This window comes from Gadus macrocephalus, chromosome 2, assembly GCF_031168955.1.
Source record: "Gadus macrocephalus chromosome 2, ASM3116895v1".
Lineage (NCBI taxonomy): Eukaryota > Metazoa > Chordata > Actinopteri > Gadiformes > Gadidae > Gadus > Gadus macrocephalus.
Window position 1 is genome coordinate 16,092,524 of NC_082383.1, and position 16,611 is coordinate 16,109,134.

General features: G+C 43.8%; 1 protein-coding gene and 2 long non-coding RNA genes across 7 annotated transcripts in view; 1 reads left to right on the forward strand and 2 right to left on the reverse strand.

Moving 5' to 3' along the window:
• The window catches only part of LOC132472770 (C-Jun-amino-terminal kinase-interacting protein 4-like), a 42,401-nt gene extending 38,268 nt beyond the window's left edge, over nt 1-4,133 (forward strand). For all 5 annotated transcript variants that reach the window (XM_060072535.1, XM_060072568.1, XM_060072552.1 and 2 more), the window contains one exon: nt 2,163-4,133. In XM_060072535.1, the coding sequence (XP_059928518.1) occupies nt 2,163-2,281 (119 nt within the window). In that variant the 3' untranslated portion in view covers nt 2,282-4,133. The remainder of the gene's footprint in view (nt 1-2,162) is intronic.
• Nucleotides 368-2,197, reverse strand: LOC132473258 (uncharacterized). The gene is made up of 2 exons (XR_009529298.1): nt 1,440-2,197; nt 368-1,352 (listed from the first exon to the last, which is right to left on the reverse strand). It is a non-coding gene; the product is annotated as an uncharacterized LOC132473258 (long non-coding RNA).
• A 2,887-nt stretch (nt 4,134-7,020) lies between the features above and the next one.
• LOC132451160 (uncharacterized) lies at nt 7,021-12,929 on the reverse strand. Its single transcript, XR_009523983.1, has 2 exons — nt 12,294-12,929; nt 7,021-7,125 (listed from the first exon to the last, which is right to left on the reverse strand). It is a non-coding gene; the product is annotated as an uncharacterized LOC132451160 (long non-coding RNA).
• Nucleotides 12,930-16,611: the final 3,682 nt, after the last annotated feature.

Sequence of the window (16,611 nt, forward strand, 5' to 3'; positions counted from 1 at the left end):
TAGTACTCTCTCTCTCTTTGCCTTCTCAACTCTTGCCCCATGACGTTTAAATGTCATTAGCTATTTAAGAAAAGGGTAACTAATTAAAACGAGTTCCTCATAGCAAGGAGTTACCCACTGAGTGACTAGTTAGTCAGCTCTATGAGAGAAGCTACAGTGGTTAGCTGAGGCTCTTGGTTCTAGGTTCCACTAGAGCTCGTCTGAGGCCGGTTCTAGGTTCCACTAGAGTCCATCTGAGGCTGGTTCTAGATTCCACTAGAGCAGGGGTCTTCAATTAAAATTGAACAAGGTCCAGTTACTAAAAATTCCTTCCAAGAAAGGTCCGAACCTACCACGTCCTAATAGCCTTCTTTTGTCAAATACAATCAACACGGCATATTACCATATAATTTCAGATGTATTTATTTTCAATTTCCAAATAGCTTACTTTTAACCATGAAAAACTTGTAAGACAAAGTAACGCATATTAACATTTCAAGTAAACAAAACAGGTACATTAGGCCTGCAATTCAAGTAAACATTAAAAGTGCATAAGGCCTTCATGTGAACTAAGCAGAACAGGAACACTAGGCCTACACTACAAATATACACAAAGTGCATTAGGCCTACATTTCAAGTAAGCAAAACAGGTACACCAGACCTACATTTCAAATAAACACAAAAAGAGCACTAGGCCTTCATTTCAAGTAAGCAAAACAGTGTCTCAAGTGGTGTTAGACCCAACAGGTCCTCACAGATCTCTTTCTTGTCTTGATGAAACAATCGCACATAAACCAAAAGCTGGGCATTATCCGTTACATCTGAAGACTCATCAATGGCTATGGATGGGGCACTCTGAACAGCCGTATGAAGCTGTGACACTGCGTCATCTGATGACATTTCAGATTTTCTGGTTGTCGTTGCACCTCACATTGGGATTTGCTTTATTTTTTCACACAATTCATCCCTTTGTTTACCTTCAAGTAACGTCTCGACAGCGGCGTTCAAGCACTCATTCACAACAGTCGTGTCACTGAGGTTTTTTTTATGTTGCCCCAAAATCCATCCAATCTTAAGTGAGCATTCATTTGCACGTTGCTGGCCTGTAAATGAGTGTGTGAAGACACGCGTAGACCTCTCATACTGAGCTCTCAGCTCGGATATTTTCCACGCTCTTACTTCTGACTTCTGGGGATACTTTTCCTCGAAGGATCTGTGTTTGGATTCGTAACGCCGCTTAATATTCCCCCTTTTTATCAGCGCCACGGTTTCAACACATGAAAGACACAACAAAGGTTTTGTACCGCCTTGCGGGAGAATGAACAAGTATTGGTCAGTCCATTCATCTTTAAAATGTCTGTTTTCGGGGTCAACTTTCCTTATTTTGAGCAAGCCATTTTCTCATTCCAAATCGCTCTTCCGGTAAACAAAAAATTTGATTGGCTATTTTTCTGAGTGACGCTATCACGCACTTGCCGTGACAGACGGAGGGAGGGGGGGAGTTCAGTGAGTGCATGATCTTCGCTCTGTGAAGATCATTGCTTTTTGCTGTTTTTATGCTGCACTACAGACTATTCTGCCTTTCAATTTGTATTTCAGTGAGAAATTATTTTACTAACGTAATCATGCTTTGTATAGTGAAATCATAAAAATCGTATTATTTTAAATTGGTCATGGGTCCGGATAGGAACGTCACTTGGTCCAGACCCGAACCGCGGTCCGCCGTTTGGAGATGCCTGCACTAGAGCCTGTCTGAGGCCGGTTCTAGGTTCCACCAGAGCTTGTCTGAGGCCAGTTCTAGGTTCCACTAGAGCAGGGGTCACCAACCTTTTTGAACCTGAGAGCTACTTCATGGGTACTGAGTCATACTAAGGGCACCCAGTTCTATACACTCTTCTGAAATAACAAATTTGCTCAGTTTGCCTTTAGTTATATATTACTATCAATGATACTCATCTATGTGAAGACATGTTGATTAATGAAGTCATGTTAATGATTTCTCACAATAATTATCAACAATGACTTAAAAAAGGTGGGAAAGAGTTGTTCAAGAATGAGTAGTGCTATTTTTAGAACAGGCCTGCGGGCGCCTCATGTGGTCCTTGCGGGCGCCGTGGTGCCCGCGGGCATTGTGTTGGTGACCCCTGTACTAGAGCCTGTCTGAGGCCAATTCTGCTCCTCAGGGGACGAGGGCAGCGAGCTGGACGGCCTGCTTGAACCAGCGGACGGACAGACGGCCAGCGCCCCCAAGACAGAGCGGAGCCACCTCATCGTGTGGCAGGTCGCGGCCGGCCGGGACTGAGGGTCCGGGACTGAGGGTCGTCACTGCGTCAGACCCTCCTCATCTGCTCATTCTGTTCCATGGTTATCCCAGAGTAGACCAGTACTTTTATACAAACGTGCTTTCTACGGGTGGTGTTGTGTCAGGACCCCAGTCTGACGTCGGGGGGGATCCGTCCAGGGGATCCGTCAAGGGGGATCATGTTTTAAGCTTCTTGTTTACTGTCGTATGCTACAGCAGCCAGTCGTCTGACAAAGAGATCAAATGAAGATTCAGGTTTTCTCTTTCTTCTGAAATGTTTCCTCATCATGGATTATTTTTATGCATTAGGGAAGTGTGTGTGTCCTACAGTTAGTGTTTGAATGTCTTTTTAAAGGTGTCTATGTGTGCATGAACGAGCTACCTTCTTTCCTTTTATGTTGCCATGAAACTCCATGCCTAAACTAATCTAAATCCTGGGGTTGAGGATCGGGTTGCTCCAGAATGATCTGGCATGATCCAAAAAAGGAAGCGGATTAAAGGAACGTCCTGATTAGTCTGTTTGTCGAACCGCTGGAATGCATGAGGAACCTTCTGAAACCCATCTCCGTCCAACCCCCCTGCTCGTTCTGACCCTCACTCCCCTCACTCCCACCCCTCCCTCCCTCTCCTCCTCTCCTCCCCTCCCTCCTCCTCTCCCCTCCTCCTCCCTCCCCCCCAGTCAGTCTTCCGTTCTGCTCACCGTCTGCACTTTAACTGTAGCTGTAGTGGCCTGAGGCTCAGAGTCCTGTGCTATTAGAAACCTGTACTAACGAGTGATACTGAGGAATACTGTGTGAGGAAACAGACCTCAGATTTGTTTAAGAGTCATCCGCCCACTGGACAAAAGGAGAAGGAGGAATTGTCAGTAGAAGATCCTTTTGGCTTTACATTTTCTAAATCTTGTTTATGACGATTTGAAGGATGCTTATTTTTGTCATCAACATGGAAGATTAGCAGGGAACTTTATTTACATTTTTTGTGTCTGGCACTTTTAAATAGTTTCAATGTTAATGTTGGAGAAAGAGTCTCTCCTTTTACTGAATCCTGCTTCTATTCTTTGATTGCCTTTTTCTCCCGTTTGCCATTTAATGCGTCTGTCCTGTCTGGGGGGCTTTAATGTCCTCAGTATTTCAACAGTGTCTGTAGTTACTTTAGCAGGACCACCTACTTTGAGTTCGCCGTTTTGTTTGCCATTTCATTCCAATTTTAATGACACAAATATCATGTTTCCATTCCAGTATTTATTTTTGGTATTTTTGGTTTGTTTATTGAGCCTGTTGCTGGTTCAGAATGTAACTTTCTACATTGAGACTCTAAAAGTTGGTTATGGTTTGTTCCAAAAAGGTTTACATGATTGTAAATAATGGTTAAAAACGAATTTTAAGCAAACCATAAATTCATACGAAACGTTTATTTGGACGATTTCTTTTTCTAACGAAACATTCATTGTATAAAGCTATGCATGTTTTTTAAGAGACCATCGCTTACTCTCACCTGCATTTACCGCCGCTCTCCTGGGGGGCGCTGCGGAGTGCCGCAATACCGCCCTTCTCCTGGGGGGCGCTGTGGAGCAGTACCGCTGCTCTCCCGGAGGGCGACGCAGAGTGGTGCAGTACCGCCGCTCTCCTGGGGGGCGCTGCGGCGCGGTTTGTGTAGGTGGGCGCTGACACACTCGCCCTGTAGTGCATCAGACGTGCGGTGTGTGCGTCGTGTGCTTGATGTGTGTTTCTGTACAGCACAAAGAACACGTTTTGTGTAGGGACTCCATTTCAACACGAGTGTGGTGTTAAAGGGTTAAACCGCGTCATAGTCTTATTTTTAACAATGTATTAAAACTCTTATCTCATGGAAACGGAGTCACGACTCGTGTTTACTGGAGAGAATCCCTTATTATTTTATCTGTTGGTGCACCAATGTGAACATTGTAATGTAAATATATGACATTAACCCAAATATATGACAGTATGGAAGAAAATAACCCTACATTTTATGGTAAACTATGATTAATATTAGGCCTATAAAACAGAAACTTTAGTGGTGGAAGGTAGCTGATCACCTCTCCCCTATAAGTTAGGTTTGACATGGCGCCAGGGAGCAAGTACACTCTGTTCCTATCTTGTGTGTTTTCTCAAGGGTAAAGCTCACATACACACCATCGTTCCTTATGCATAATGGTTGATGTATGTTCGAGGGTAAAGCTGTGACCTGGAAAAATATGCTATGTAGATCAACATTTGTGGTTAATGAGTGGTCAAGGGCAAAGCTGTGAGATGGAAAATGTGCTATGCAAATCAGCATTTTATGCAAGTCTGACCTCATAATATGTAAGGATTGGGTATATAAGGAGAAGGACGAGAATCATTCTGGATTGTCTTTGCAAACCTCACTCGGCTTTATCGTTGCCTGCTCACGGGTAGCAATAAAGTCTCTGTCAATACTTGATCCGGACTCCCCGATTCCTCATGTTTTTAGTTAGTTGAAGTGAATTAGATAAGTCGTTAATAGATTCCACGACACTGGTGCTATATCATATTTAGTGGTATAACATTATATATCATATATTATAGATACATATAGCAAGATACAGCATTTCACATAATCTTATGCGGTCTGATTTTGTCTTCTCTTCCCTGTAAAATAACTTAATTATTCAATATTCTACTCTTGAGTTGTTCAGGGGTCAACCTGACAGTTTGTGAACCGCCGTCATGTTGTTTGTGTCTCAGCCTTACATTTTGATGAAGTCCTGGCCTGGGGCCCTGAACCGTTCCTGGGCCCCTGAACCGTTCATGGGAACCTGAACCGTTCCTGGCCCCTGAACCGATCGTGGCCCCTAAACCATTCCTGAACCTTTCCTGGTTCTCTGCTTCTGTCCGCTGCCTGAAATGCAGGTTGAACTGAGTGTACTTTTCAGCAGTATAATGATCCTATTGATAAGGGATTATCAGAGCATGCGCTGTAGTCAAGGTGACACACAATTATAACAAAACAGCGTTTGTAAATATATTAGAGCTGTCAGTTAAACGCGTTATTAACGGCGTTAACGCAAACCAATTTTAACGGCGTTAAAAAAATTAACGCGCGATTAACGCAAATATTTTATTTTATCGTCCTGTTTTGATCAGTATATGCCAATGTTGTTATCAATAAAAAATCATTTACACAAGACAAGCCAATGCACTTCACCATGTTGATAAGAGAATTAAAATGAGAAGAATTATGGGACAAAAAAATCAAGGGATATTTAGCATAGAAAAATAATTTGCGATTAATCGCGAGTTAACTATGACATTAATGCGATTAATCACGATTTAAATATTTTAATCGCTTGACAGCTCTAAAATATATACATTTATTTAATCGATTCTTTAACAATTGACCATGGTCCAAGTTGTCTCTATATGTAATCAACCAAAATTGTCTTTCCTGCGCCTCACCGCTAGGTCCTCCGCCTCACCACTAGGAGACGGTTCTCTTCCTCACCGCCAGGGGTCGTGGTTGGTCCTACCGAGCTGCGGGGCGCACGGAGCTCTCAGCACACACACCCACCGAACTAGTCCATGGAATGACATCACGAGGTGACGCCTCCTCCCTCTGTAGAAGGAGGAGGAGATGCAGAGCCCACACACTATTAGGGCAGCCGACGTGCGCAGGCTGCTTACGTCAGAGGCGCGATAATTAAAAAAATTATCGCGCGATTAACGCAAATATTTTATTTTATCGTCCTGTTTTGATCAGTATATGCCAATGTTGTTATCAATAAAAAATCATTTGCACAAGACAAGCCAATGCACTTCACCATGTTGATAAGAGAATTAAAATGAGAAGAATTATGGGACAAAAAAATCAAGGGATATTTAGCATAGAAAAATAATTTGCGATTAATCGCGAGTTAACTATGACATTAATGCGATTAATCACGATTAAATATTTTAATCGCTTGACAGCTCTAAAATATATACATTTATTTAATCGATTCTTTAACAATTGACCATGGTCCAAGTTGTCTCTATATGTAATCAACCAAAATTGTCTTTCCTGCGCCTCACCGCTAGGTCCTCCGCCTCACCACTAGGAGACGGTTCTCTTCCTCACCGCCAGGGGTCGTGGTTGGTCCTACCGAGCTGCGGGGCGCACGGAGCTCTCAGCACACACACCCACCGAACTAGTCCATGGAATGACATCACGAGGTGACGCCTCCTCCCTCTGTAGAAGGAGGAGGAGATGCAGAGCCCACACACTATTAGGGCAGCCGACGTGCGCAGGCTGCTTACGTCAGAGGCGGGAGAGGGGATCCTAGGCTCCGCCTACAGACCCTCTGAAGGTCTCTCCTCGACGCAGAAAGAAACCGCTACAGCGACATCGTCTCCCTCCTCGTCTATCGTTGCTTCAGTGCCCAGTCCTCCCAGTCTGTCCCCTGGACCTATTATAGAATGGACAGCGGATTCCAAAATGGTGCTAATTTATCCCTATGAAAACTGCTCAATAGCTCTGTTCGACATCGTTCCCTATTCACTCAATCACTATTCCCTATATAGTGTTCATGATATAGTCAGGGATTAAAGTGAAAAAAAATCTTCTGACTGAAATTGTATTCGCGCTACAGCCAAGTCACGTGCAGTGTGTGAAACATGTTCCAGGTTAGGTTACTTGACACCTGCTTAAGAAATACAAATGTATAAGACGTCAGCACCAAATGCAGCCATCACGTTTAAATGCTCGACCAATACTGTTTTACAGGAGGAGGATTTTAAACAGCTGTTCTTTTGCATCTATTGCAATTTTTTTGTTGTCTTTTCAATTAGACTAAGATTTTTTTTTTGCAAAGCTTGTCTCATATTTTACTCTCTAAAAAAATCAAGCATCTACAAAACTTTTCATTACATGTTTTATTTCAAGTAAACCTTTTATATATAAGAAAATAGAAATAAAAAAATACAACAAACAGCACCAGGATTTATCTTATTAAAACAATGAACAACAAACAGAACAAGCATCAAACAAACAACACCAGAATTAAATAACAATTGCAACAACAAGTGCAACTTTGCAAAAAGGCTCATTTTTTTTGCTTTTTGGCAACAAAACCATATGCTTGAAGCTTGGTTACACCGAATGCACGTTTTAGTGGTAGTAGTGCAGTGGCTCTGGGTCCAGGAGTGATGAGGGAGGAGGAGGCTGTGGCTGCAGTGGCTCTGGGTCCAGGAGTAGTGAGGGAGGAGGAGGAGGCTGTGGGTGCAGTGGCTCTGGGTCCAGGAGTGATGAGGGAGGAGGAGGCTGTGGCTGCAGTGGCTCTGAGTCCAGGAGTAGTGAGGGAGGAGGAGGAGGCTGTGGGTGCAGTGGCTCTGGGTCCAGGAGTGGTGAGGGAGGAGGAGGAGGCTGTGGCTGCAGTGGCTCTGGGTCCAGGAGTAGTGAGGGAGGAGGAGGAGGAGGCTGTGGGTGCAGTGGCTCTGGGTCCAGGAGTGGTGAGGGAGGAGGAGGAGGCAGTGGCTCTGGGTCCAGGAGTAGTGAGGGAGGAGGAGGAGGAGGAGGCTGTGGGTGCAGTGGCTCTGGGTCCAGGAGTGGTGAGGGAGGAGGAGGAGGCTGTGGCTGCAGTGGCTCTGCGTCCAGGAGTGGTGAGGGAGGAGGAGGCTGTGGCTGCAGTGGCTCTGGGTCCAGGAGTGGTGAGGGAGGAGGAGGAGGCTGTGGCTGCAGTGGCTCTGGGTCCAGGAGTGGTGAGGGAGGAGGAGGAGGCTGTGGCTGCAGTGGCTCTGCGTCCAGGAGTGGTGAGGGAGGAGGAGGCTGTGGCTGCAGTGGCTCTGGGTCCAGGAGTGGTGAGGGAGGAGGAGGCTGTGGCTGCAGTGGCTCTGGGTCCAGGAGTGGTGAGGGAGGAGGAGGAGGCGGCTGTGGCTCTGGGTCCAGGAGTGGTGAGGGAGGAGGAGGCTGTGGCTGCAGTGGCTCTGCGTCCAGGAGTGGTGAGGGAGGAGGAGGCTGTGGCTGCAGTGGCTCTGGGTCCAGGAGTGGTGAGGGAGGAGGAGGAGGAGGAGGAGGCTGTGGCCCTGGGTCCAGGAGTGGTGAGGGAGGAGGAGGAGGCTGTGGCTGCAGTGGCTCTGCGTCCAGGAGTGGTGAGGGAGGAGGAGGCTGTGGCTGCAGTGGCTCTGGGTCCAGGAGTGGTGAGGGAGGAGGAGGAGGAGGAGGCTGTGGCTCTGGGTCCAGGGGTGGAGGAGGAGGCTCTAGCAGCAGCAGAAGAGGTGGAACCTTTCTTTACTTTTCTTATTCTAACTGCTGAAAGGACCTTCACAGCTTCTCTCAGTTTCCTTTCCTTTTGTTTGTTAATGATCTCCTTCTTCTTCTGCAAATGGTTCTGGTATCGCTCATAAGAGGACAGGCAAGAACTCCTCAGTGCAGGGCTAATTTCCATTTTGGATGCTGTTGTCCCTGTTGCCTTCATGTGGGACTTGATGATGGCTAAGCCTTCATATGTCTCAATGTTCAACCTGACCCTATCATTCTCAATGATGTCATCCATGATGTTAAATGATCCTTCAATAAGAGGGCCAGTGAACAATGACAGAACAGCCTTTACCAACTTCCCCAAGACAGGGAATCTCAACCCTCCTCCTGGTGTCTTGCTTGCAAGTATTTTACTCCAAAAATCAATTTGTGAAGTATTTTCTTCATAGCACTTGGCCTGTGCCCCAAGATCTGAGTCAATCTGGTAGGCTCGCACCTCATCATCCAGTTGACCAAGCTCCTCTGATTTAACCACATTTGGCAAAGCTTTGGCTAGGGTGTTGAATGCTCCTTGGACAGATTCCTCGAGAATCATTGATGGTGCCAGCGCAGACAAAGAGGTGATGGTGTGATTCCTCAGTGGAAGGTTTTTCAGGAGGAATGTTGCTGCCTTGATGTAGCCTACTCTGAGAGAGCTGTAGATGTTCTGAACCCAGATCTTCTTCTCCACTCTAGCCTTGTTCAGGGCAAAGAAGCTGTATCTCCCCACAGACAACTTTTTGTCAGGGTACTGCAGCTCTCTGTTCTGGACATCAAGCTTCAGCAAATCATTCACCCTCATGGAGATGGCTTCAGGCTTCATGAATTTAGAGAGGAGTTCCCTGACCAGCAACACCATCTCAGCATGCAACACATGGAGCATGGGTTTCTCATGTTGCAACTTCTTCAGGAACACCTGGTATGTTGGAAGCACACCTGAAAATCAGATTAGAACCTGATTAGAAAAGTGGGTGAATGATCACAGGAGCTAAATACTTTCATACTTTCAAAAAACAACACTGAAAAGTATTTTACCCCTTTCCTGTTTTGATAACATAACAGTTATAAGCTATTTAGGGTGGTATATGTGGTATAAGACAAAGTTGCATGAGCTACTACATAATTTAATCTAGGAACAGGACTCTGACCAGGCCACTCAAAAAAGAAAAGTGACTCAACATACCTCTGTAAAGATCTATCAAGACTGTGAGCTTGTCGAACTCTGAGAAGAGCTGCACACAGATGTGTCTCTTCCGGTTTTGGTTGAACACTGTTCCAGTCCTTGCAGATTTTGCCATTTGCTGTCGGAGAAGAATGATCCTGGCCCTCTCATCGGGTGTCACTTGATGCTTGTCAAGAACCTGATTCAGGAGCCATCTGCATCATAAAAGGCATTCTACACATTAGATTAGGGCAGACAACACACCTGAAAAAGCTATATATTTGTTCTGACTTATTTCAAGAGTTTGCATAATATCATGATATAACATAAACGTTATAATACATAAATATAGTATATGTGGGCCTAAAAATAAGTTCAGTGTTAAAAGAACAAAATGTATTTCATCCCTATTAAACTTTGGTGACTGGCTCTAAATCACATCCGCCCACACCCACATGTAGGTTATTAAGAAATGTCACTTAGGCTTGGCTGTGATGCAAATTGGGCCTACTAGTAAAGACAAATTGTAGTATAAAGTTGGGGATAATAATTGAATAAGAATATATGAATGGATAATGCAGAAGATGAGGGACGGGCAGTGTCGCTGTCACAAAATGTCCTGTAGGTTTGCTTACTCTCGCCACTAGGTGGCGTCTCATACAGATTGAGTCAGTTGTGGGGAGACGGGGGTAATTTGTTTTACATTTACATAGGAACGAATGACCCACTGTACCTACAAATCATACTTATATATTTATATAGTTAAAAATGCAAAATGTTGAATCCATTTCTCTCAATACTGAAGAGGCTGTATATAATTTATACATAACGTACATAAATCTTTTTGTCCACATTGCCACGTCCTGAAATATATAACATGTACGTACATATCAAATACGAATAAATCCACTGGAAGTAGACTACTTTAATTAAGTAATACATCTGAATTTACAATTTCAGCTTTCTTGAATATTCTGTTTGTTACGGAGCTGTTAGACCACCTCGTTAATACAGGTGTACCTCGTTTGTGCGCAGCACGTCGGAGATCAAGCAGTTCAGTGAGCGCAGAGAAAATATTTTTAGAGACTAAAGGTGGACTATTACGGACTGAGGAGGAATATTTCGTTAGATAAAAACATGTTGTTAATTTTGGAAATTATTCCATTGATCTTTGTTCAATACATTTTGACTTTTGGACATTACAACTCTGTGGAGTTACTGGAAATGTTTGGATCATCCTCCATCAGCTGTGAAATAAGGAGGCGAATCTGTCCATGGAAAAATATGTTTTTCAGCAGATATCTTAGTCACTACAAGACTGAACTAACAAAGCAGTTTAGTGCTTATATGTGCAGTATTTATTCAGTTTGGGAAACTCCACGATCTCCATAAGCTTTGATGGGACTGGAAAACGTCTCCGTTGCTAGGTCATCGCTGCTGTGCCTGCTTCATTGCACAGTTTGTATACAGTTCACATGAACAGTTTCGCCTGTATCTAGTCATTTCTTACGCGTATTCCTGAATTATTTGTGAATACACGGAGCCGCTAAACCGGAGTAAAATTAATTATAGCCCATGTTTAAATCTACATGGCAGATGAAGATTACATCCCTAATATAAAAAAGAATGAATCTCACCTGTGTTTGTGTTGCTCCTGAGGGGACAGGAAACCGTAGAAATGCACAATCAATGGGTCCATAATCTCCCGCACCCTGTTGCACACTTCCAGCATTTGCAGGAACCTGTTGCTGATAGGACGTATCAGGCTCTTGTTTTCCAAATGCAGTAAGGACTGAAACTCGGAAAAAATTTCCTTCTGTTTGGGGAATTTTTGGATATCATAGTAGACATCAGAGCAGAATTCTTACACAAATCCTTGGAAAGGATCCAAAAGGGCCTTGGCTGCATTTGAGACCATGTGAACGGTATCTCCGCTGATGTCCAGGAGTGATGGGTTTTCTCTTCTGGCTTGTGTCTCTACGCCAGACTTTTTCCCCCTCATAACATTGCAAATAACAGACCAACAACCTGATCCCAGTTCAGGCTGTAGGACTGAAGAATATCAGTCAGTTCTTGTGTGAGGGTTGAGGCATCTGCAATGTTGACTTTTCTTGAGGCCAGGTGCTGAGTTAAAACCTTCCCCATGTCTTCATCAAAGTAGCGAACAAGAACATTTAATATCTTTTCAGTATATGTGCTATTTTCGCTTTCTGATGAGCGGCAACACCGTGTGTGCACATATAGAACGCATGGGAGTTGGACATTGACAGTCTCGACAGTGCGCGCCGGTCTTCTGCACACGACTTTATGAGGTCGACTAGTGGTTGGGCGATGGTCAGTGACAGGTCATGTTCCGCAATAAACGAACATATGCGTACTTTCTGGTTGCACGCACGATCGGCCATGGATTGTTGCGCCTCCGATGTCGTTGTTGTGGCACCAGGCAGTGAGGATGTGTTTTGGAGACCGCGAAGGGCAGCCTTGTGAGAAGCGTCAGCCTGATGGCGAATTAGCACTTTTTTGCCATTATTGCCATACAGAATTTTTTTGTAGCATATCACACAAAAACACGCACCTGGTTGTTGAATTTTTTTGCACCATGAACCGTAAGGCTTGCCATCGTTCCCCGTTTCCGTCAGCCATGCCCATCTCCATTTATTTTTTTGTGTTTTATCAATATCCGATACATCAGAGCCGTCAATCATTATAAGGGAGTTCATACTAGCTTAACTTTCGCTCTGACACTCAACACTAACACAACAAAGAGACGTAAGATGTGGCGCGAAAATGGTGTGTATATATATACATTTGTATATAATATATTTAAGATATATTTAATATATAATCGGGATGTACATTAAAATGCTTGTGTTTTCAGTCAATTTTAACGGTAGACCTTTTAAATACTCACTATATAATTTGACAATTTTACCGGCGTTGACGTATGACGACATAATACACGCGTGTATTATGTCCATGTTCGAAACTGCATACTACCGTACTGCCGACTACATACTGCGCAGTATGTACTGTATACTGCATACTGAATGTGGGATTCAGTATGCAGTATACAGCAGACCGACTGCACCGCAGTATACAGTATGCAAGTTTCCCAGAATGCATTTCGCGGCAGCGGTAGCGGTAAAGCTGCTAAAAGCTGTTTTAATTCTCGCTTCAGTGCTGTTAATACATCACTTTCTTAAGTTTTAATATTTTTTTATGCGAGAAAGTACCTATTACCCCCCCCCCCCCCCCCCCCCCCAAAAAAAACCTCCTCGGATCTACATTGATCTCACAAGTGGCCTCTGTGAACTCCAAATGACGGAAATCCGTCGTAGCGACGGAGAACTTTAATCCATGTATAGTGCACTATAGGGAACGAACAAACGAGAATTTGGACAATACGCTGAACATTTCTAAACGTCATTTGCGTCAGTAAATGCGCCGGGTATTGTGTGACTCAGACACGGGCTGTTTCCCAATGTCAAGGAAGCATGCTCAACGGCCGCCCTTTTAAGGACGATACGTCATAGAACGCCGACATGCACTGTTCCAGGGCCCTATCTTGCATCCGGCGCAAGTGACTTAGTCACTGGCGCATGTGTCGTTGCTAGTTTACAACTGGCGCAGAGCGTTCTTTTCCCACCAGCGCCACTCGCCGGTAAATTAGGGATTGATCATGCGCCCCAAGGGGCGGTTCGGCGGAAGGAGGAGGCGTGTTCTGGCGCAAACGCTATTTTGCCGTTGCTGAATACCATTGCGCTACTGACCAGGAAATAACTGGTTAAAAGTCAGTGGCGCGTTGTTCAGATGCTATTTTAAGGGCGGATGCATAGCCTACATGCGCATGCGATGCATACGGATTGCTTGTGCACCTCGCGCATACACTTTGCTTCTCTCATCTACCTAGCCGCACATTCTTGGTAAATTATTTGGGAAAGAACAGCTGATGCAGCGGTAATAAGTTGTACTTTTAAATCAATGCATCTGCAAACACCGTACAGCAAACACATATTTTCTTGACACAGACATCGTATAGGCCTACATGCCCATAACTTTTAGGATTGATGAGTATTTGATCGTGAAAAACATTGTTTTACCGCGAGTGAGTGTTAAAAAGAATGAATGAATGCGGGCGCGCGTGTGTGCTCTGTTTAAACACACGCAAACTAAACACGTAACGCATAATACAATCAATGGCAATGTCTATTACCGCGGAGACACATGCATATTAGGATAGCATACAATACTGATAAGAAACAATGTTTATAATGTATTGCGTATTTCATTAAATAGATCAGTTACCGCATATCATATGTTATATTATTTACGTTTTCTTTGGCGAAATTTATTTGAGGACTCAGTATTTCTGAAGTTGTGGAAGAAAACCCCTTATTCCATGTGTGAATTAGGCCATATTATTTGGCAATAAACTGAGCCATTTGCAGTTTGAAATTCATGTGCATCTGTCTCATCGGAGACTGCAGACGCGCTGTCAAAATATCAACTCGTCCGATTCAAATGCGCTCATGGCTCTTAAAGGGGATGGGAGCTGGCACTCTCATTGGTTTGTTGGACGTTACACCCAAACCACACCTACGGGTAATTACGACGCAAGTGTCATTTATCCGCCTGTAAAATAGCGATAGCGCCGTAGAACCGCCCACAAAGCTACTTGCGCTTTGCGCTTTCCACTTGCGTTTCAGACCGTTAAAATAGGGCCCCCAAGACGAGCCAAAACTACCCACAATCCCCTGTGTTCACTGGGCGGGTTCTTGAAAATGGCAGAGCAGTACACGTTCAAATGAAGTTATATTAGTTTTCAGAAATATTTTGTGCCGTATTGCTTTTTATAGATTCATCATGTTAATGCAAATAATCAAGCCTAAAGACCTGTGCCACTTTTCAAACGTTTTTGCAACTTAATGATACGTTGCTATATTTTGCATGGACGTAGCTGGTGTTAAACACCACTGTCACTGTAACCAATAAACAGAATTTACTCGGGTTGTGATAGCAGTTTACTATCGATCCAGTTTTATTTAACATTCGCTGAACTGAAATGCATCTTACTTGATCACAATGTAGGTCAGGAACAACATAAAACAGTAAACCTTAAATGACATGGAAATGTGATTATATTTTTTGGTAACCCTCAATTAGAATAAGAAAAAAAATAGAAAAATATATATTTCCCCTTTTTAGGCAGTTAACCAAATACTTAAATGTCTGAACAACACCCTGTTATTCAGTACAAAAATACCTGAAGGAATGTTACTCATCTCATCTAATCTCCTTCCGCTTATCCGGGGTCGGGTCGCGGGGGGAGCAGCTCAAGCAGGGGGCCCCAGACTTCCCTTTGTTACTCGTCCTCTTTAATTAAATGTCTCTTTCTCAGTCCATGAAAACAAAATGGATACCGAACGGTCTTCTTATAGAACATAGAACAAATCTTGAAGTGTCCTTATATTGTCGTTAGCAACAAAAAAAAAAGACAAAATAAAGTAAAGTGCTGGCCAGCAATAATATTATAGAGCTCTATATGTGTGTGGTGGTTTAGTAGTTTTGCCTGCAATCCTCAGGATATTCAGAAGATGACGACGGCTCCTCACGACCCACAGGAAAGCACTCAGGAAACAGCGGCAGCGTCTCGTCAATGTTCATTCACTCGGCGGAGTTCCTTGCAAACGGTCTTCTTGTGGATAAACGTTGCCGACGGACTTCCGGATATTATCCAAAGAAAACCGAGTACTTTGTACGGTAAATATTTCACTTAAAAATACTTTTAACAAGTTAAACTCCAAAATTAAACAGCAGGAGAATCACAGCTTGACCACACGTGGCTTGCAGGCATTGAAGAAGAGATCTACCCGCGAAAACTTCGTCTCCAAGGTAACAATAACACACCGTAAAACAGCAGTCGTAAAGCTGCCGCAACATAAAGTGGTGGTAACCCTTAAAGGCACCCAGTGCAACTTTCGAGGCTTAAAAATAAACATTCAATTTCTAGTCTTTTTTACACGTAGTAAGTTTCAATAACTCCATACCATTACATACCGACATTTAAGCAGCAAAGATGAGATGTCGTTGTGTGGTGAGAACTGATACAAAATCGATAACAACAACAATGCCGCCATTTTCTTTATTTTTTGTAACCTACAATAAATAAAGCAGGCTTCCAGTCAATGGAAAAATGGCTTCTCCCCACCGGCGATTGTTGTTGTTTACGATTTTCTATCAGAGGGGTGTTCCACGAACGGAGGTTTAACAAACACTGAGTTAACGCTGAACTCTAGGTTGATTGACCCTGTGCCGACCAACCCAGAGTTTTGGGTTCCACAGCAGCGGTTATGCATTAGTTCAATCAACTCGGGGTTGGTTAACACAGGGTTGTGCGCGTCCACGCCAAACCTAAAAAGACGTGATGTATGGATCATGGAAACCCTGATCGATATGGCGAAACGGGCCGCTTATTTCAATGAAATGGAACTCCAGGTTCTCCTGGAGAGCTATGACGAGGAGAATGACATTATCACAAGAAAAGGGAACGCTAAAGCCTCTGCAACCCGGAGAACCAAAGCCTGGCCGCGGATCGCTGACCGCGTAAATGCGTTAGTTACACGTCAAAAGCATGATCCTTAATATTTGAGCCATGAATATATAAATATCCCAGTTAAGCATTCTTAAAGATCCTACCACATAACCCCTTTCTTCTAAAAAAATATGTACTCCGATTGCTTCCAAGCGGTCGGAGGATCAAGTATAAAAATGAAGTATAAAAAACACACAAACTGGTAAGCTTTTCCCACCATCGTATTGGTATAAATTTAAATAAGCCATTTTTTTAAGCCAATCGTGAAAAGGCCGACAGTCGGCAGACTGGATCTGGCCCTCAAATTGTCTTGACCCCGGTGGA